Source organism: Scophthalmus maximus, chromosome 13 (genome assembly GCF_022379125.1).
Source record: "Scophthalmus maximus strain ysfricsl-2021 chromosome 13, ASM2237912v1, whole genome shotgun sequence".
In the NCBI taxonomy this organism is placed as follows: domain Eukaryota; kingdom Metazoa; phylum Chordata; class Actinopteri; order Pleuronectiformes; family Scophthalmidae; genus Scophthalmus; species Scophthalmus maximus.
This window is the reverse complement of record NC_061527.1, coordinates 11,207,606-11,229,632: the sequence shown is the minus strand read 5'-3', so window position 1 is coordinate 11,229,632 and position 22,027 is coordinate 11,207,606. Positions and strand designations below refer to the sequence as shown.

The following is a 22,027-nucleotide window of genomic DNA, read 5'->3' as shown; positions in this document are numbered from 1 at the left end:
GATCTACAGATGGGTATGTATATATACACCCAAAGACATTCTGGAGTTCATTTCAGTTCAACAACTTAAAATACACAAAGCAGTGAGCTGTGTTGTAAGCCACAATCAAAATGCAACGTTTATTTATTTTGTAATTTTTAAGTTGCTCCTATACCTCTGTTCCTAAGGTAGTTTATGAAGTAGCAGACATCAGTTTAATCAGTATGTTTTACTTTGACCTGCTTTGATATATATTGTTTTAGACTATCACAAGTTTGCCCTCTGGCATTTGGAATGATCTTCTTTGAAGCAGCAGGTTTATTTTGTGTCCTCTGTGAATGTCACCATAGCAACCCAGAAGAAATTAGGTGTAATTTATGAAGTAATAATGTTTTTTTTTCCTGTTTTGCAATATGTAAAAACAGAGATGACTTTCACTGGCAACACATCATTAAATTGGCTCACATTTCTTTTCATAAATTAATTTAGTCAAGTCTGGTGGGGTTAAAAGGATTTGTCTGTATCAGCGACAGAATAACAATTCACACCTAGCTCAGCCGTGCTCTCTCTTCAAAGGCTTTTCCGAAGCTTGTTAGAATCATGGTGTCGCAGAATTAGAGAGCAGAGCAAGGATTCTGTGTCGGGAGGTAGGGAGAGAAAAGTTTGCAGCATGACAAAATGTGGCGAGAATATATAAGGAGAAAAATGTGTCTGCTTTACATACTCTGGTGTTTGTCAGATGGTGATCGATTACCCCTCATTGGGATCAACTGTTTTTAAATCAGTGATCAAAATGACCAGCTGATAAATAACCTGAAAAATAAAATCACTGTTTTGATATATTGGATTCTTTTGCTGGTTTTACAACACATGAAATACTCATTGAAAGTAAATTTAAAGCAAAGCACTAAAGTTCATTAAGGTGATTTTATGTAACAATGATTCATCAATGGCTGCTTCTTCCAGATTTCATGTAATGTCATTACTGTGGGCCCTGTGCTGGTTTTGTCTGCAAGGTGAAGGGTATATAAAGAGTCTGCCACGATATAAAAGCAGCGTTTCTATGGAAAAAAGCTTGTGTGAACAAGCCTGACACTGAGAATTTCTGTTCCCTCCTTAAACCCTGAAACAGCACTATTGTTTCTCCTCAAAGCTTTAAATGTTTGAGGCACTTGAGATTTCTCAAGGGCAACAGGGAAGGGCACCTTTAAGAGTCCTGTTTTTGTACCATGTGAAAGGAAGAAAGAAGAGACTTAAAGTCTTCATCTCAATGGGAATGGAATTAAATAGACAATCAAGGTGTTCTGAAATGTAATTACTGCAAGTAAAAGCCCGTGGCTCAATGTAAGACAGAACTTACTGGAACAGGATCGAGCAACTTTCAATGCTGTGCCCCAGCCTTTTTGCTCTGGTTGCCCTTCCTGTAACTACAAAAGCATATTTGTATAACTCATGAAGCTGGCCAATCATTCCGTTTCTTTACACCCTGAGAACCTTTTTTCTGACCCGACCTCATGCTGGCAGTGGTCATGGAAAGCAGATACGTATCTAACAGGTAAATTCAATCAGGTTCAGTAAATCCAGATATCATAAGCCTATTCTTATAGACACCGTCTCTGACCATCTGCTTTCCATTCTTTCCATTCTTTCCATTAGGGGCCTCTTTCTCGCTTAGTGCATTTTATCTTAAAAAGAAAACTCAAAAAACTGTCAATTATAAGTATTTTTGGAACCATAGGCACTAGCCCTTTTTGAAGTACTAATTTGTGCCAGAGGTGTATTCATGAAAAAATAATAATTCCCCACTGCGTGACCACACTCCCATTCCATAACCACCCAATTTGATATTAGTTTGAAAAGGCTAGGTGAATCATTTCGTAAGTAGATATTTTATGAAATCCAACTTTTAATTATCACTGCCTCTTATTCAAAACCGTTCAGGCCGAACGGGTGAAATCTTTCCTGGTCTCGTATGTCTTTAGTAAACAACTTCTGTTGGTTTTGACTCTCCACCTACTGCTTGATGCCATCGCAGTTGTTTGCAGCTGACTGTGGAATCTGGCTTCCCGTGGAGCCGGGCAGGCGTGGGGCCTGTGTACGAAGGCCCACCATGCTGTCATGTCTCTTTCATCACCAGCCAGGCTTGGCCAATAAGGAGATAAGGAGACAATGACTGGGAGAGCAAGCAGTGGCAAGGTGTAACCACAGCCCCCGGGTCTCCTCCCTGCTGAGCACTTCAAATCCTCATTAGGATTTTCAGCAAAGGAAGGAGGGATTTTCTGGATTAGGGCTTTGTCACAGCTGGCTCCAGGTTGGTGTTTGTCATGCAGGAGAATGGCGGAGATCTGACATCTTGACACCCCCCCCCCCCCCATACAAAGACCCTCCCTTCACCTGCATGTCTACTAAAAGATGCTCCACTAACCCAAAGTGTGTGAAACTCATAACTATTAACTCAAGGTTTTTAATGCCATTCCAGTTTATGTTTGTATCTGTGGGTTCGGGCTGTTGCATTAGCATTCTTCATAATGGTTATTTATGCCAAGATAACCTTGGGAAGCATCATTAGTTTGTTGTTTGCTGTCGCCGTCCGCAACTCATGCTGAGATCTTAGCTGTGACACCGATGCAGCAGTTCATACAGGATACATAATGCCTTGTTTCAGCTCCAGTTGCTCTCCTCCCCGTATCAGTTATGGCAGGCACAATGTAAATGGTATTATGTGAGACTATTTATCCCTACACGTCTCACTAATTTCAATGTTCCCAAGCTGTTTTTTTCCTGTATAAACCCAAGAAAGGAGTTTTTTTCTTTTCGCAGTTTTCTTTCCTGATTAAATCAGGAGTCTTGCGGACTTCTCGCACAAAACAACAAGACTGTGTGTCTTAACATGTGGCTCAGTCGCTAACATGGCCCTAAATTGAGTTTCAGACTTGTTTAGGAGATTGGTTCAGCGTGACAGGTCCTCAGAGTGTGAAACCTACCTTCTCACATCATTCTCGGTGCTGATCTTTGTGCAGGCTCTTGCTGGGTGGGATCTCAGGCCCCCTAGATTAGTCATCCATCCACATGTCCCTATCTGCCTTGTATTTTGCCGTCATGCTTTATCTCACTTTGTTCTTGCCCGGGTAGAATGATGTGGGTCCCTAACAAGTAAATCCCAAACAATCTACAAAACATGCTCTGATAAACCATGAGTCTCCTCACTGAATCCCAAATACGGGAAGACAAACATGACTTATCAATCTGCAGTGCAGTGGTCTATAACCAAAGACCTATTATTCATGGGGCATTTATTGTTTTGTGCTTCTGTTGGTTGTCTCTGATCTGGCCGTGGCAGATGTGACTAGCGGTATGTGGGCATCTTTGTGTAAGCAGGCTTCAATTTGTCAGAGATAAGCCTCCAGAGTTGTGTTTCTGCTTGTTTCTTTGTCTCACATTTATTAGTTCAGTCGTGCTGGTTGGAAGAAAAAAATGGCTTTACCCCAGGTTGACTGCAGGGCTTGATTTGAAAGTTTCTGCTATATGTAACGAAAAGAGTGTGTAGAGAGAAAAAACCTAAAGCTGCCTGTATGGTAAAATATCTTTAGTATTTTTTTGTTGCTGGAGCCTGTGTAGAGGACATCAAGGACTGCAGACAGATCTCACGCAACGACTGCTGATGAAGTGCTGTCTGGAAAGGGTAGATGAGGAGAATGTTTTTGATTATCCAGTCGAGATGGTATTTCAAAGAGGAACCAGCATGTGCACCTTGCGCCAGACAAATGAACCAGCACAGCTGGTCAAAGGGCAAATGTAGTGCAGTTTCCTGTTTGCTACTGTAACAGAGTTGAATCTTAAGGTGATTAGAGTGCAGCATTTGGGTCACATGGAGTGCAGCGTTGTGATATTTAGTTGCTATCTAAACGTCGACTGTAATGAATGAACTGTGCATCCTGTGCAGTTTTGCTTCATGCAGTGATTTCCATGTATTTATCAACGTGAGCAATTTGGTCCCCCTGCACCTACTGATTTGCGCAACAAAAGGACAACTTAGGAATAAAGGCAGTGAAGCTGCCTCATGAGAACTGCCATTTAGGAAGCCATTGACTCACGCGTGTTGGTTTTCCATTCCATATCCGCTGACTTACCCAAAGTAAACAACAACAATCTGCAGGTGTTCAAGGGGTATGTAATCACATTTTCATTGTGAGGACGATGTTGAAAGGCATGTTCACTGAAGCACAGGAGAGTCTGGTTATGGTTTGGATGACATGCAATGAGACCTGATTGCAGAACATGTAATGACAGACTCTGCTGTGAGAACATCGTATATCCAAAGGCTCATGATTTCACAGATTTTACCGTTCATGCTCAAGAGTCAGATGCAAGATATTCCGTCTCGCCCTAAGTTGAATCCTCTTTGTCCTCTTGCTTTCAGTCCTGATTTAGAGAAGCTATAAATCCTGAAGTGGCTCTTTTAAAGGAGGGGTGGTGAAACTACACCCATAAATATAAAGGATTTAGAATCAGGGCCCTTTGAAGGGACTCTGAGTGTCCATTTGTGTAGCTTGTTAACTTGAATGAAACTAACAGTTGCATTGGTACAATATTTTCCTCTTTTTCGCAAAGCTTGTCTAAAACCTGCATGACTAAAGGAAGGCTGCTAAACTATCTTGCCCGACAATAACAAGGTGGTTTTAGCCCAACGCCCCTAACCTTAAGTCATCATGGGTTTACTTGCTTTGAAACACAACACATGTCAGCCCAGGCCATTTGTGCACTGGTAGATCACAACTACTTGACCCCATGTGACTCAACCTATGACCTTGTGAGTCATAATGACCCCTGAGTGCGTCCGTATGTCAAGGCGTTAGGCCTCTGCTCTTAAGCCCCGCTCTGAAGTAAATGATGGGCTGAAGATATATAGTCAATCAAAGATAGATTTCCCCTGTGGAAATATTACAAATCAATATAAAACTTTTACCCCAATTTCAATCACAGACACACACACCTCCCCTAATTATGTTTTAAATGGTCAACAACCAATAATCAATAATTAAGGCAGATATGCAAGACAGACATCTGATAAATCCTTAAATGTGAAAGTTCTCCTGCTGTGTCAATGTGACGGCTGGAAACAGATGGAGGAGTGCGAATTTTAGGAAGCTTGATTCAGATCGGGTTGAGCTCTCCTTGCTTTATTTTTTCTATGGGGGGGGGGATCAATTCACTTGAGGGGAAAAAAACATATGCGAAGGAAGGTCATCATGATAATATTCAGCCTCTGGATTATAATGAATAGCAGCCAGTAAATCCTTGAAGAATTGAAACAAAAGTAAAAATTCAATTTTAGCTTGGCCAACTTTCTCTTTAAGTATAAGATAGAATCCTTGAACCACAGGAAATCTGAAGATGAGATTCCCTTGATTTGAGTGAAAAAAAAAACCCACACATAAATACTGTTGTTTCCCTTTGTTTCCCTAAATTTGTCAGATAACTACTGCACTGTGCAGACAAATGTATAAGTGTACAACAGCATTGTGTCACGTAACAATATCCCATACGTAGAAGGAGGCAAGTCTGTGGTCTAGTCTGAATAGGTGCTGCATAAAGAATTCAGTTGGAGCAGCAGTCGTGTCATCGGGGCATGACTATCCAGTTGGTCAGGGAATTTAAATGCCATGTGGGGGTCAGATTAAGCTCTAGGTGAATAATGTGGCACAAATGCATGCGTTTGAGTGCCGGGTGTCGGGAAAAGGGACCACTGCTGTCGTCTGCTGGAGGAAGTGCACTTTGGGAATGCAAACCAAGCAGATGGACCCTTCTTATTTGTGGGTATTGCCAGTGGTGACCCGTTGGGAAAAGCTTCCTCATTGGATTCAAGAGCATCACACGCTCCATTGGAGCAGAGAAGGAGGTCTGGGCTACCCGATGTCTCCGAGTCCATTTTTTTTTTCATCATTTGTAATGGAAACTGGGGAAATGATAGAGATCAGAGCAAGCGCTAACAAACACAGAGCAAATCCAGTCTGAAAGGTCTTTTGCAAAAAAAACTATGACTCATATTCTTAGCAACATTTAAACTCTGAATCATTTGATTCAGTTAGAATTGTCAGTGATAAGGCTGAGTAATGAGGTCCAAAGTGCTTGCTGTCACTAAAAGGCACCATAACTCGTAGCGGGGACTGGCCCGTATCAGTTCAGGGAATGAATCACAAGATCCATCCACTACAAATCAAACAGCCCACGTTTTAAGTGTAGTCACCTCACTTCCAGTTTGCACAATTTGAAATGTAAAGGTTAAACTGCAGTTCACACAACACTTGACTAATTCATCCATTTCTGAATTTACTGTGAAGGACGTTTACCCCCGGAATCTTTAAAATTGTTCTCAGTTTACCTCAACTTTGTCCTAATGAATTGGCCCAGAAGCCTTGAACCATCTTTGAGAATCTCAACATGTATTGTAATTTTTTAAGGCTCAAACCTACAAGTGACCACTTGTTAAGGACCATGAGAACAAATTTACTGGTTGATGGTCATCGCAGCCATTTCATTTCCAGAAGATGTCCTTGCTTTTTTGTGACCTAAAAAGCACTCCCCGCTTCTCCCTCTCTCTGTCTTTCTGTCCGTCTGTCTCTCTTTCTCTCTCGCTCTCCCTCTCCCCTGCGTGTGCGCGCACACACACACACACACACACACACACACACACACACACACTCCACCTGGCCCCAGGGCTATCCGATATTAGACAGTGAGATGACATTGTGTGCTTGTGCGAGTGCAGTCAGCCGACATGTGCAGATGATGTGAAGTCAATAATGCATTATGAAAAAAGGGGATTTATGACCTTGATGAGCCCCACGGAGCTTAATTAGGCCTAAAGGTTGATTTACATACAAGTGTACATGGAATTTGATGAGGCTGTGTTTTCCTACTGGTGCTCTGCATTTTCATTCTGTCTAACGGCAACACTTGATGCCTTGTTTCCATTCAAATTCTTCGGGTTCAGGAAGAAACAGAAAACACGTTAACCTTTCTTGACTACCAAACAGTCCATGTTTTGTCTGGACGCAGTAAAATCTAGTACTAAGCTACAGGATTGGATTTCTTTTCTGTGCAATGATGGCATTTCCTGTGCAGGCGTACGTGTCGACAAGTGCTGGTTCGTGATGAGGAAAAGAGTAAATGTAAAAAAAAGGCTCTGACGGGGTACATTTCTGTTTAAAGAAGCCCACCTTAACACACAGAGAGGGGAGGCAGGGTGGGGGGGGGGGCTGTCTTTTTTTCATGGTGTCTGTTCAGAAAGAAATGACAAGATCTTTTTCAGAGTCATGTACCTATATCAAAGATGCTCCTGATAGCCCCCCTGCTGTTGCTATGGAAGTAGCAGAGATGTAAATGAACTGGAGAGAATTGGATGGTGGAGAATACAAATGAGGTTGGAATGCTTGTTCCCCTGCTGCTCTTTGCCTCTTCTTCTCCTCCCAATATTTTTCTCTGGTCCTGTCTCCCTCTCAGAGACTTAACATAACCAGTATTCCACATATTTTGACCTTTCACAAAGTGACATGAGATTTTTTTATATGTATTCTTCTTTTCTTATTCAAATGTATTTAAAAAAAAAAAAAAAACCCAGACCACTATGATACATACAATTTTTTTTCAGTCTGGCACTTTGCAGCATGCTGACGAATGGATGAACTAAGATAAATCAATGTTTTTTTTCTTCTATAGAATGACTCTGGGTTCTCACCAATCATCTCACATATAAGCATGAGCCAAGATGCCGTGTCAGTCTTCTCTGTGCCACACAAGTCATCGCTTCAGCATCAGTTGTCAAAGAGTTTAATAATCTACAGATGTTCTGGGCTGAATTACAGAGGGGAAAAAACCTCTACATAAGTGACTGTCATTTGCTGTTAGCCATGCCCAAAAATGACATCAGCTTTCGACGCACAACACAGAAAAAAAAATTAGAAACACAGTCTGGAGTTAAAGTTAATGTTAAAAAAATGAAAAAGAACATTCAAATCTGGCAAAACAGTAGGGCAATTCTTTTTTTATTATGGCCACACAGAGTCAGCAGTCTATCTCATATCCTGCTGTTTGCAGGATATATGCAATATTTTCTTTCTTCTCCTCCCCCGTGTGGACCTGACTTCTTAAGAATACATGCTGTTGTAAAGGATATCTCTGGATTATAGAATCAGCACTGTGGGAAGAGTTTTGACTTAAAGGTTTCTTTTCCTCCACAGACTTCCTTTGCTCGTACCAGAGCGAGGCGGGGGAAGGGGTGGGGTGGCAGAACCTAGAGGACTCAAGCTGTGTTTCCTGTGTCTCCAAACTAATGCTATAGGCCGGACTTTTCTTTCACCCCAAATCCCCCCAGCAAGCGCCCTTGTTGGCCCGGGAGTGCCGAATAATGGCGGGCCGTGCCGAGATGCTAGCTCATTTACAAGCAGCTGTTTCGCTCCCATCAGGGCAGCGAGGAGAATCAAAGGGTTGTGTTAACGGTAGACGACAAGCGTCAGGAGCGTCCCCGTCACACTTCTCATTGGCTCTGGACAGAAAAATTATCTGGTTTCACATCAAAATAATCTGGAGACCTCTTTTGTGCTCCGGCCACAATGATGGCAGCGTGAGTGGCTGAATGGGCCTTTTGATCAGCCTCTGCTTTGCCCCTTGACTAACTCTAGACGCATGTGTAACTCAAGGTACAAAAGGCCATTTCAATTTGAAAGTATTTACTAGAATCAAGATAGCACTGATGTAAAGCAACATAGTTCCTCTGTCATTTATGTTGCACAATCAGTGCTTGGCAATAGTGGAATCATTTTACTTCATTTAGAGAGACTCAAGTTTGCCGTCCTCATTAAATGTAAGGCCGTTTCAGAAGCTGAATTTCAGCGTTGTGTGCTCTACACGTCCTTCATATCTTGTCTCTTTGATTGATCGTGGTAATGTCTAACTTCATGCGACCACATGGTAGACTGTCCCTCCATGCCTGATGAAGATCCTAATGACTCCTCGTTTCTGTGAAATAGGAAGACATTGTGTTTATTACCTCTGCTTCAGCGACAGTCATATCCTACCAGATGGTCACTTTCCAATTGATTTGGCTCATCTGTGGAAAAAAAGAAAAGATAAAAGAACAAGAATTAAACGTAACAGCACCAAAGAGACAGTACTTAATGGGTCCCCTTTACATGCGGGAGTTTCCCACCATTCTTCAGCTGCGGAATCATCACAAAGGTAACACATGGTAGTAAATGCCAGTCTGGGAAGCTTTAAATAGAGGTTCCTCATTGGTGTAATAAAGTGCTATTACCCATGGAAATAGAGGTCCTGTGCACCAATCAAAATCAATTACTAGCATGTGAGAACAACATGTACAATAAGCACATGTCAAAAGGTTTACTGATCATGTATTTTAAAAAGCAAACAGCTGTTTTTCTACTTAAACTTAATTTAAGTTTGTTGTACAGTACTTTCAAGGCTTTAGAGTGTATTTTTAGCTGTTGGAAAGAAAGAGTGGAGCCCGAACTGAATGGTTTGCCTTTTATGATGGTACTGATCACTGCCACATAGCTGATGAAGAGGAATTGGAAATGCTTTTCTAGTGGCGGTGGGGTGGGTGACCAGAATGGTTGATTAGGAAGAGTGTCAACAAGGCCATGATAAGGATCTGGCCAGTTATGTCTCTGCTGCACAATGTTGCCATGGTCAGAGGATTGAGCTTCTCACCCTGTTATTTATTGTGCCTCTAAACCATGGCTGGGGGCACAGAGCTGTATTTTAACTATCTAAGCACATGGTCCAAAGCACATGGTGCAAGTGCGTTTAGGGCGTGTCCACATCCACTTATATTATACTATATTATATTATATGAGTCTGGAGAGACATGACTGTAAACTGCGCCGGCATTTGTGTCTCTGCCATGATCCTTCACTTTCCTGCCGGTTAATTAGTGCGGAGAATGTAAAACTGAACTTTGATTGAAAGTCCTCTCTCTCTTTTCAGCCCTTGTATAGTTTTGGATGCACTATCAGAGTGAAAGTACATAAAAGCTCGTAAAATATCATCTGATATTTTGAGGAGGTCTCTGAAGTGTGTGTTACCTGTGAAGAGGAGAGCGCTCATGTTCCCCTTTGAGTGTGCACAGTGTCTGTGTAAGAACCTAAAATGAACACAATTGAAATGCAGAAATGTGGCTCTATTTTTGCACCTATGGTGTGCGCAACATGTGGCACCATTTTGTGAGCTCAGCGGCCTCTTGCCAATACGGGGAGGGCTCCGAAAAGTGAAAAGGCCCCAGAAACACAATAACACTTGCTTTTGGTTGCTTCAATAAACTGTTGAGTTCTTTCAAGGTGATTTTAGAAGACTTGTCACAGAAAGCTTCAAAGTAAAGCTAGAAAAGAGAAGTCAATATCTTAACACAAACTACATTTCGATATTCTTTGATGTTTTACTTTTACCATATGGAGAGTAAATCATCTTCATATCATGCTCTCCCTGAAAAATTATGCCCATGACCCCATGAGCAAAATAATGATTAATTTTATGGCTTATATGAATAAATAAATAACATAATGATGTGAGTGAGTAAGATGTGACTGTAAGCATTGGATGTTGTTATGTTAGATTCACTGTGATACTGTGATTCTGTTGTAATTGCAGTACATTGTTGTGCCAGAGTATGATCAATAGTGTTTTGGTTACTTTCATATGATCTACATGAAACAGGAAAACATTGTTTGTGTGAAGTCAACCCCTCCATTATGCAACATAAAATAAACAAACCAATTATAGAAGGAGCTGATTTTGATGGGTTATTGTAATTGTATTTTTATACATCTGCGTCAGTGACAGCCATGGCCTAAATGTTTTGGGGTTGTCTGTTCATCCGTATGTCCTTGTGTTCATACGTCCAATAAAACGCCATATCACATGGAGGGGTTTAGTAATGTAACGTTTACATGGACTCAAAAACATAGTGATTACAATTTGTTGGTCAAAAGTCAAGGCCACTGTTACCTCACTTCCATCTTATTTTTTGTGAAAGCAATATATCAGAAACACATGATGGGCAAGGATGAACTGATTAGAAATTTTGTGGTCAAAGGTCAAGGTCACTATGACCTCACAAAACTGCTAGCTTTATTTTTACCCAAAGGGCAAAGGTCAGCTTCATAATGCAACATTATAATGTTCCACAAACACTCTTCTGACCAGGAACACAGTAGAAATACTGGAGAACAAGAACAGCGGTGCTTAACTAAGTCATACCACTTTTATTTATAAATACCTGAATCACAAATCGATAATAAATTCACTTAAACATTTGATTGTATTGTTCGCTGCTGATATTATATGAAATTGGACAGACATGGATGTAAATCAAGGCTTGACGGGTTGGCAGGGGCATACAACCGCGAGACAGTAATTCTAGACGTTTAGTACATTCTCTGCCATGTTGAAACTTCCTGTTGCTGTCATGGTTATAGGAAGGCAGGTATAGCTCATACTGTGCTCAATGATTTGATTATTTATGGTGAACTGGTTATTTTTTGTCCAGACATCTGGGGCTTTTGAAAAATCATGATATCAGTTTTCTTTTAATGGAATTTACTGCCAGGGCCCGGTTCTGGCCATATTTCTCCCCAGCTCTAGCTGTATAGTCCCCGTTTTAGTTAAAGTTTTAACCGATTGATATTTCTGTGTATTAACATTGCAGAAAAAAAAATATTTTCAGGTTTAAACACACCGTAGTGGGAGATTTGTTTTTTGGTGAGGAAACATTTTCTGTGGAATTTTATTCTGTTCAAAATGAGTTAATCTGAACCAGGATCACAGTCATTCAATTTTAAATAAAATATCAGAAAATGAATGAGTTTGTTGTATATATTGAAATAAAGACAATAAATCTCATGTATAGTGCTGGGATATGTTGGCTGGACCAGAGTGTCCCCTTTCATTTATCTGTGTCACTCATGTCCCCATGTACCAAAAGTACCATCTGACACCAGGGTGAGAAAGTAGTTTAGCCTCAGGTCTAATCAATAGAGAGAAGCTTTTGGTCCATGATGCACCACAAACCCAGCTGGCTGGATACAATGCACTTACAGGAGAGCAATTTTGTTTGATTTCCAGAGATTTGAACACAAAAATATACCATTATTACAGGGCCTGTCAACAGCGTGGATGAAAAGTTGCTAGTGTATTTCAGTAGAAGTCATAGAGAATTGTCAAGCAGGCATTTATCTCCTCATTGCGCCAGCCTCTGTTTTCCTACTTGAGCAGAGAGACTGCATCAATTCTAAATCACAAAACCAGAAGCTGAGATTTTAAAGGCTCTGCAGAGAGATTTAAGTGTTTTAACAGTTTCCCTGGGACACGGAGCATCAGTGGGTTTGGCTGTGGATTTGGAGATCAAACTCAAGACGTTGTGCGCATGGCCAAAGAACCCGATCACTTTCAGCTACAGAAGAAGGCCAGTGCAACGAATGCATCTCACCCAGCCATACGTAACTGCTGTGACCTCTATAGTTAAACAAACTAAGGTTCAGTTAATCCTCGAATATTTTACAGGGATGTATTAAGTGGCGACAATATTCATATGTGAGCATATGCAGTAAAATGATATGTTAGGTTAATAGATGACATACAGTATGATGTAAGGCAACTCTTGCTTTGTGTGGTATATGTTATTTTCCGTTGCTTATATATTGGTAGAGACTTGATTGCCTGTTCAATTCTTCAACTTATATATTTTAAAAAGCTTTTAAAATGTCATGTATGCGGCCAGCCCTTTCCCTTTTTTTTAAGACAACTGGGTAGAGCAGCCGTGTTTCTATTATACATCTGCCACCTTCAAGTCAAGGTTTGAGTACAGAAATTGTAATGTGGCATTGACTGATGTTTTACATAGGTTCCTACAGTTCCTACAGATATTTTTGCTGACTGTTGAAGGAGCTCTGCTGGAGTGCATTGATATGAACTCAGAACTGGCTGTCAAGTCCTGTTCCTGACAAGCAAGCCGTTTCTTCTTTCTTTCTTTTGTCCACCAGGCTTTTTTTCTCTCAAGCCTACATCTCTGATTAATTGTTTGTCACCTTAAGCCTTTCTCTTTGACTCTGGAGAGAAAGGGCATGTAGCTGAAACCTATCATATATGAAAGCCTCTACTTTTCCACCACTATTGGTCACACGAGAAAGTTTGACGTCAAATATGGCAAGTGGAGGAAAAAGATCTTTCATTTATTATCGCATGCTCCCGAACGAACAAAGCATTAAAGAGGGTAAATAGGCCAAGACAGCTGCCCTCCATACATTTATATCCTATTTTTCGCCCTTAGCACTGATCACTGCAGGAGTTTAACCTGATTGGTGCACAAGTGGAAGATCAGGCAATGCAAACTGACATTTATCTTCCTTTGTAAAATAGCATTTCCTGGTGCGGGGCTCCATACAGAATGCTAATTGCCTGCCATTGCAGCATAGCATTTAATCAGACAGAGATAATTATATTGGTAGCTAACCAATTAAGCATCCAATGGGGTAAAATGAACATAGCCATCCCAGGTCAAGTCAGTGGCTTTAAGTAAACAGTTGCCCCACAAATATCACCACACAGGATGACTCACTAAAAGGGGGAGAAAAAAAAGCTTTGTAATTGTAAACCTCTGTATACATGTATTGGTCTCCCTGAGAAGCTACATGAGAAGTTGTAACAACACTTTTATTCCCTTTCTCCTGAGACAAGCCTCATTAGGGAAATAGAAGCTTGGAAACACTAACAACACAGCGACCGGCCAAGTTGCAGGAAACAAGACTGGTATTTAAAGGCACGGGTCGATTGAGTCGCAACCGAAATGCAGGGAAAATGACGGTCCACGGAGGGGCAGCTAAAAAAAAATGTTTTTGAGCTTCATGCCAGTCTCTACTAATACTTGACATGTCATAGCTGTAAAAAAGCGGCTCTGACCGACATTATCTCATACTTGGGTTGTTATAGTTTTATGTGTAGCTTTATGTGTTTGAATGTAGTTCACTTGTAATTTATATATAGCTTTTGGCACTGTTCACGTTCGCAAGCACAAAGCCACAATATTGATTTCTTTCCTATTTTTCCTACCCCCTCACCCTCCCTGACTGACACACACGCATACACACAGTGTTTTTCTTTTCCCCCCCTGCCTCCCAATGGCCTTGGTTCGATTGTCAGCACTGCAATGTGGATTAAATTGCACTCATGTCGTACGAATGCTTTTTGTATTTTTGCGTTTTGGATGGAAAAATGAGCATTGCAAGAAAACCACAAGTCTCTAGTGACTCTATGACGGCGGTGTGTTCCCATATTGAAAATGAAACCAGGAAAATCAGTATGGGAAGGGAAAAAACAGGTGGTTGACTGATAAATTCTTAAAGGAGCTATATTTTTCGATCACTTCAGCTGTAACATTTAGTTATTAGTATTGAATCAGTGTGCTTACTTTACATACTAACACCATCAGCTCACGGCTGACATCTGAATTTATTATACAAATGACTGCCAGGCTGGGATTCACTATCCACATATCAATGTGATTCATTTGACACAATGGTAACAGCCACGTAATTAAAAAAAGAATGAACAGGCACAAAAATGCTGCCTTTGTGTATATGCGGCATATCCAACTCTGATATCCTGTGTCTTCCGCCTCTCATACCATCTTCCCCTGTGTCAGCCCAACTATACATCTCTCTTCGATTTTCACTGATAGAGCTTTCTCTTTTCTCTCTCCCTTCTCCCTCAGGGTTTAGTCGAGCTGCCCTGCCATTTGGCTTAGTGCGGAGAGAGCTGTCTTGTGAGGGTTACCCCATCGATCTGCGGTGTCCAGGAAGTGATGTCATAATGATCGAAAGTGCCAACTATGGCCGAACAGATGACAAGATCTGCGACGCTGACCCTTTCCAGATGGAGAACATCAACTGCTATCTTCCAGATGCCTACAAAATAATGTCGCAAAGGTAAGTCTGCAGACGCCATTGCGCAGTGCCAAAATCAATTTCAAAAATGAGGTATCTGCCAGAGTTACAGCGCCCTTAGAAAATAATTAATATGGCTCAAGAGTTGCATAGTTGCCCTGAGCAACCATATCTGGAACACAGTCAAGCGTTAAATTTGGTCTGGTTGCCCCTGTTGGCATCCATGTTCCCATGTTTAAAATAATCTTCTGCATCCCTTGCCTTTGGAGTAAAGTCCTGCACCAAGGAGAATAACAGGGCAGGTGTGGGACTGATCTACCAAAAACGAAAATAACAAAACTGAATGTAAGTGTCGAGTGAAGGAAGAGAAAGTCAACAGCAGCCTTTCAGCATTAGTAACCTACAAGACATTAATGTCTCTCTGAGTCAGGGTAAACTGAAATAAAGAGAATAAGAAACTCATAACTTGGGAGGTGAAGCAGGGCTGATCAACAGAACAGAGCAGATCTTTAAAAAAAAGAAAGAACCAGTCACACATCACACTAATAGCGTTACAGTGGACACCAAATTCACATTTTCACAAAATATGAATACAACAAATTAACTTTTCTCATCAAAAGAAGTCTTTTAAAGAAATTGTTTCCTCATTTGAAATGCCTGGGAGAAGGCAGATCTAATCTGGCTGCTTTGAGGTAATTCCTCTATTGTCTTTTGTAATTTACTCTGTTAAATACATTACCTTGCAAATGTGCAATCTAGATTAGGCATGTTAACATTAGTCGATTACTGTTAGCTTTGTTAAGCCTTATTAGTGAAGCCGAGCAACTTGCTTTAAGTGAAATCCTTTGTGTGTGTGCGTGTGTGCATGTGTGCGTGCATGCGTGCGTGAGTTTGAAGAAAGAAGAAGCAGTAAACGCAAAAAATCAAGAAAAAAAAAACGCAATGAATATGTTATTTAACATAGGTTAAATTATTTTGTCTTTAATAATTGAATAAAGTATAAATAATTGAATAAGGTATCAAATAATAAGAATATAGAACCACTGCTGAAGCTGTTTTCCAACCTCACAAACTTAAACAAATACAAACTGTATATTGTGGTGATGTTGGATGGATCATTGATGGGTCAATACATCAGACAATAAATAATGTACAGTACTGCAGGCATTGTCTTTTTAAATTTATTTTTAAATGCTTTTGTCTTTATTCGAATCACACAAATAGTCGGATTCCAGATGGATTTATCATTGACGTCTGAAATTGACAGCAAAATTTATTATTTAAATATATATATAAATATATTATCTGGAGCCTTTTCTGTGGTGGAAAATAAACAAAGTACGAAGACACTCGTCTTGCTCGAGATGAGTACAATATTTAGGTACTTGTATTGTTTTTATTCAACGACAATTCAGTGACAAATATTGTGCTTTTTCCTACACTATGCAAATTGAATTGCTATAATTACTAGTTACTTTCATATCGTATACACAACATATCATATACACAACATATGATCAGTTCATAAAATTTCATTCAATAGTAAGTAGTGCTTTTAGTATTTTTACTTAAGTAAAATTTTGTTGGCAGGACTTTTACTAGTACTGAAGTTTTTGTAGTGTGGTTCAACCACTGGCATTTCCTCAATCTCAGCATACTCCTCTTCTTCTGTACGGGCCCTCTGGTAAATCCTGTTGGTCAGATTAAGGCCAGGTATTTGGCAGGACCAACTTATAGATGCTTCATATCTCCTGAACTCCCTTTGATTGATCACCGGCAACAGAGATGCCCCACATGTTTTAAAGCCACTGTCTCTGTAGCTATCAATCATGTGAAAGGAAGGACGATTTAGTGTCCATGTTCCGGCGTGCACACACATGCACCTCGGCAGGGTTCCACTGTATACATGAGACCTTATACATGAGACCAGTTGTCACATAGGTATGCCATCCGAGCCAAAGTGCACAGGATGGAATGACATATGAGTGCCACAGAGAGAGATATTGGACGCTATGAGACCGTCAGCAACTCTGGCAAGTCGCCTTGGGAAATAAAAAAAATAATGAAATAAAACAGTGGAGTCCTTGTATTCAGGGAGTTTATTGTCAAGCCCTGTTTGATGAAGTCAGATAGCTGACTCACATTGTCTGTCTTGAAAGACTACAGCCTGCCTGCTCCCTGCATGTGACCCTGTGTATTACACTGCCCTCTGCCTTGCTCTAACAAAAACAGACCAGTGAGGCACAAATACACAAATATCCAGCAGGAGCCGGCTGGCGAGAAAAAAAAACCTAAACTAAACAGTCTCGTCCAAAAGCTCTCCACCAGCGCCTGTAGAGGAGTCGGGTTCATTCCTCATGTGCATAGCCTAAGTGTGCCAGAGGCCGTAGTTCAGATGTTATTCCAAATGTGTTTTTAGCATTTCAATGTTACTGCTGAGCTATTGTACTCAAGAGCAAAGCGAGAAATATTTGCCCTCAGAGAGAAAGTGCTCTGATACAAAAGGTCTCTCTCAGGTGCGTGGGTTAGAAAGAAATCACACAAAAGGAGGCCCATTAGCGTGACACCACAGGAAGGAATTTAGAAGAGAATGGCTGACGCAAAATAGTGACTGGCACATATTTGCATAGAGTTCAAATACGTGTGCAAAATTCTGTGAGATATATCGCCACGGAAAGTATGAGAGTTGGAAGTTATTCTTGATTTGAAAATGGACCATAGATTTCAAAATGCACAGTTTAATTCCTACCTAGGTGATATATTACAAAAGGACTGTTACTGTAATCAGAGCAGAAACGTAAAACAGCCCACTGTCTTGAAAATAAATTTGAGTTGACAAACACCCAAGACTGCATATGAGAGTGATTTATTTTCTCCCCTCATGCTCTTTTTTACACAAATAGGCTACAATATGAAGCAAATATGATCAAACCGTAACGCTTCTGCCAAAAATAAATATCCCCATCCAAGAAATGTGGTCAATCTGTTGCCTGTTTCGGACGCAATGTTTGTTTCATCGTTAAAAGGTCCGAGCTTTTCACTTCTCCACAAGTCTTCTCCTTGTGGAGTAACCCTCTGCACACACTGTAAATGAAAACAGAGAGGTATTTCCAACTGTACAGTCACCATCAATAAAGGATTGAAGTGCCAAAAATAGTTGTTGCGATAATCACCCAGGCCTATTAATTTCAATGTGTGGGGAAAATCACATTAGCACTTGTGTGGAAAACTGTGTTCACTTTTAAACATCTGAAATTGATGTGTTCCTGAAGTGTGGAGAATTGGATTGAGGTTTCACTGAGTTTGATAGATCCTGTTGGCACTTGAAGTTGTTTTTATATCTGGCTGGCATATTATATTCATGAGCACAATGCTTTTATGAAAATAGCCTTAGGACTGTTGTGGCTCAATTAGAACATTCAGCTGCAAGCAATTAGTCGACTCAAGTGGGTGATAATCTGTACAGGAATTTTTCATGTGGACACCTCCCCAGCAGATGTGAAACTGCATGGCAGTACAGTTTGAAATAATGAATTCATTGATAATAATAGTCAGTGGGATGATTTTTCCTCTAATTCTTTTTCAGGATGTTTTGTTTTTTTTAATCATCGCATTTACTCATCTGCACTGATGATAATGATAATTGCAACCTCAATGCGTTCTTACCATAGAAAATATCTACCAGATTAAAATTGTAATTTAAATATATTTTAATAACTCTTTTGCAATACATGTAGTTCATGCACTAACCATCTGTCCATGAGCTTGATGAGTAGCAAAGATGACACAGACACATCTTGACCAATCATTTTCAAAAGAAAGAACCTATTTAGATATGCAATATGAATAACTGCCTTACATATATTGATTGCTCTTTGACTAATGAGCTTCATTGTAAGTATTCGATAACAAGGTCATTGATTGCTGTAACCTAACATGGCTGGGTCCCGCCACGCTTGAGGATCATGAGTTTTCCAAAGAGCGTATCACTTCCAAGAATGATCAATGCAGTTAGGTCTCTTAACAGAGGATTAGAGGACAGCTATGAGCTAGACTGAGTTGATTTTTATTATTAATCACTAATTAAATATCACGAAAAGGATCATTACCACGCACCGTTGGGTATTTAGAAAGTTTCCGCTTTATATGTCAACAGCTTGAATGTGATAAATATTTGCAAATATTCTTAATTATAGTTAATTGGTTAGGTAACAGCTGACTTGAGCTGTTGAAAGGACCCAGTAATATTAGCATGTAATCAGGTGTATTTCGCAAGTCCTTGCCAATAAATAGGAGGCAATTCTGAAGATTAAATGATGCCTCTTACTCTATTTATATCAGTGACAGGACTGCTTGCAGGGCTCTCCTAGGAGCCCCATTCTTGCCGCCTGACGGCACACTGCCTTGTTCTTCCTCTCTGTACATACAGTGTTGATGTTTATTTAAAGCACAGCAGATTAAGATTTCATAAAGATCCAGATTGAGTTTGGGCATTTCAGAGGGGTGTACACAAGTTCATGAGCCATGAAACTGCTCTCGACTCAAGACTCTGGCATGCCAAAATTAAAAAGTGTCCAAGCATTCGTCAGTGGTTCTCATTAAGCAAACAACTGCTAATGCTACTAAATAACACTAATGGAATACAATAGTGTGAATTAAAGGTTTTTTTTGTCATATGAATATGGGGAAATTGATTTTGATAGGTTTACCAACATACATATGTTTTATTACTCTAACAGTGCAGCTGGGTAGTCAGAGATTATGCCATATAATTTCTACTTTGAAAGCTATAACTTTAATTTCTTCAGATATTATATTAATGTGGGCAACGTTGCAAATCAATAACCAATACTGGTTTTTAGTCATATTGGATCAGTATATGGTTTTTGCACCAATGTGGGAAAGTGCCTTTGTTTTACAGATATTTGATTTGGCTGGATGAGAAAAAAACATATTCATATATCTGACTTTCAAATTGTTTTATCCAGAAACAATTGAACTTGTTTGAGTTTCCTTGTAATACAGAATTTATTACAACAGAAAATGTTATAAGAATGACCTACCTCTGAATGACACTGTGTTGTATATTATAGTAATGTGTGTAACAAGCAGCTTTCCCACCAATATTCTCAAATAATACCCTCTTTACAAAACATATAAATGTAACTCTTCATGCTACAAAAAAGTGTCAGAAAGCACTGCATTCTGCTCAAGTTTAATAGTGTCTGTTAAATGTATTATACTTAATATGACAAGTTATTTCCATGTTTTAATTTTTTTAAAACAATGATTAATGTAGCTGTTTTAAATCAAAAAATACCCCAATGTAATCAAGTGAATACAGTTCTCTACAAAGTGATCTGAATGCATTTACTAATTACATTAACTAACCAATAACAAATATAAAATGCTAAATTTTCCCTTTGACGGTGACTCGGCCACTACAGGACATTATCATTGTTGTTTTGTAGCTTTGGCTTTATGCCTGGGCACGCTGCCATTGCTTTCGGTTGTCTTATAAATGTCACATTTCGACCTGCAGAATGTCACAAGAGTATTTCCACTGACTTAATTCAGTGGCATGACGATTTACCTTTTGCTGCTTTAAAAAATCAATAGTTGATGGACGGATGTGAGCCAGACGGCCTCTGTAAGAGCCTGGAATCCCCCCGTTGAGCACCATTGTAAGCTTCAGTAAATATAGCATAAACACAAGCATATGACAGTAATTACACATTTCTGGGATGCTTTACCCGGATATTGGGTCAGACCCCAAGTTGAAAGCAGGATGCTAATGGTTAATTTTCTAACAACCTATTTCCTGAAACATTATTGGGCCACCCCCTAAGAAAATGGTTTAAATATACTGATACTCAAACATCTAATGTGTCTGCGGTGCATATGTGTTTTGTGTCCTGTTTGCAACAGATTGTATTTTTGTTTTTTTGGTGGTGGTGGGGGGGGGCGGCTTGGTCGCACTCTTTGGCCCTGGAAATGATTTAATTTTTCAATGGCCTGTCTGCTATCAACAGGCTGGCCTCTTGAGAGAGATGTCTGCCTTGATAATTGTGCCATGAACCTCATCAGCATTTCAGATGAAATGCAGCCAGACGGGTCATTTTGAGTTTAAGAGATGCTAATTTGATTGAAAATTCAAACTGGGAGCACCAGGAAGTAGATTGTGCCTTTTTCTGTAATGTGCTCCCCTCACTCATGTCACTTTCCTCCTCCAGTTACACGCCGATTGTTTTTGATGCTGCTGCTATTTTTTTTGTTTGTAATATCTTTTGTGAATTCCAAGTGGCTGCTTAGAGGTTCCTGAACTCTATGGGGTCTTGGGTGGATAGAAAGTTGAGCAATGGGGGGAAAGGCAGTCTAGGATTTAGCAATCAAGGAGCATCTTATCCATGGTTTAAGCAGTTAAGTCAGATGAGCAGCACATGACTTTCCAAACTGATTTAATTTCAAAGCAGTTCTTCGAAGGTATGGAAGCTGGCAAGACCAAACCAAACGGTTGACTTGATTTCCGAGACAACATGTTTAACAATGGGAGAGTTGAGAGACATGATTATAATAATCCATGTTTTGACATAATAATTTGGGATTTTTAAAGAATTGGCATTGTTATAGTTGAAGAATAAAATCAACCAAATGTAAGCTTTCATTTTGAGTAAATCTACTGTACACAGCATCATTGATTAAAATTGCATTTTGATCTTTTTCTGTGAATTGGATTTGAAAAAAATCATTTTTTTTAATTACAGTGATGTATGGTTCGAGTGGACCTATATCAAGTAAAACCCTTTTCTACGTTTCTTAGTGAAAATACATTTTGTAGTGTTTTTCCCACTCAAGGGAATTTATTTTACACTTGGCACACTGTCTTCTTGTCCAATTATTCATCCGACATGCTTTGTGATGACAGTGGAAAAGGTTAAATTGCATGTGGATTCATGGAATCAAGATCGCTATCGAGTGCACCTTGTTGGCAACTTATCACGCCTCACCTCAATCAGCAGGGAGTGTTCGTGTTGTAAGGAGATTTGTACCATTGCAAGTAGCAAATTCTGCGACACTCTTAATTGTCATATCTG

At 39.9% G+C, this 22,027-nt stretch overlaps 1 protein-coding gene across 23 annotated transcripts in view; it reads left to right on the top strand.

The window, feature by feature from the left end:
- The window catches only part of adgrl2a (adhesion G protein-coupled receptor L2a), a 93,270-nt gene that overhangs the window by 23,814 nt on the left and 47,429 nt on the right, over window positions 1-22,027 (top strand). For all 23 annotated transcript variants that reach the window (XR_004795738.2, XM_035648180.2, XM_035648178.2 and 20 more), the window contains exon 3: window positions 14,762-14,975. Coding sequence is in view for 22 of the 23 variants with exons in the window: in XM_035648180.2 (XP_035504073.1) it covers window positions 14,762-14,975 (214 nt within the window). In the remaining variant the exon portion in view is untranslated. The remainder of the gene's footprint in view (window positions 1-14,761; window positions 14,976-22,027) is intronic.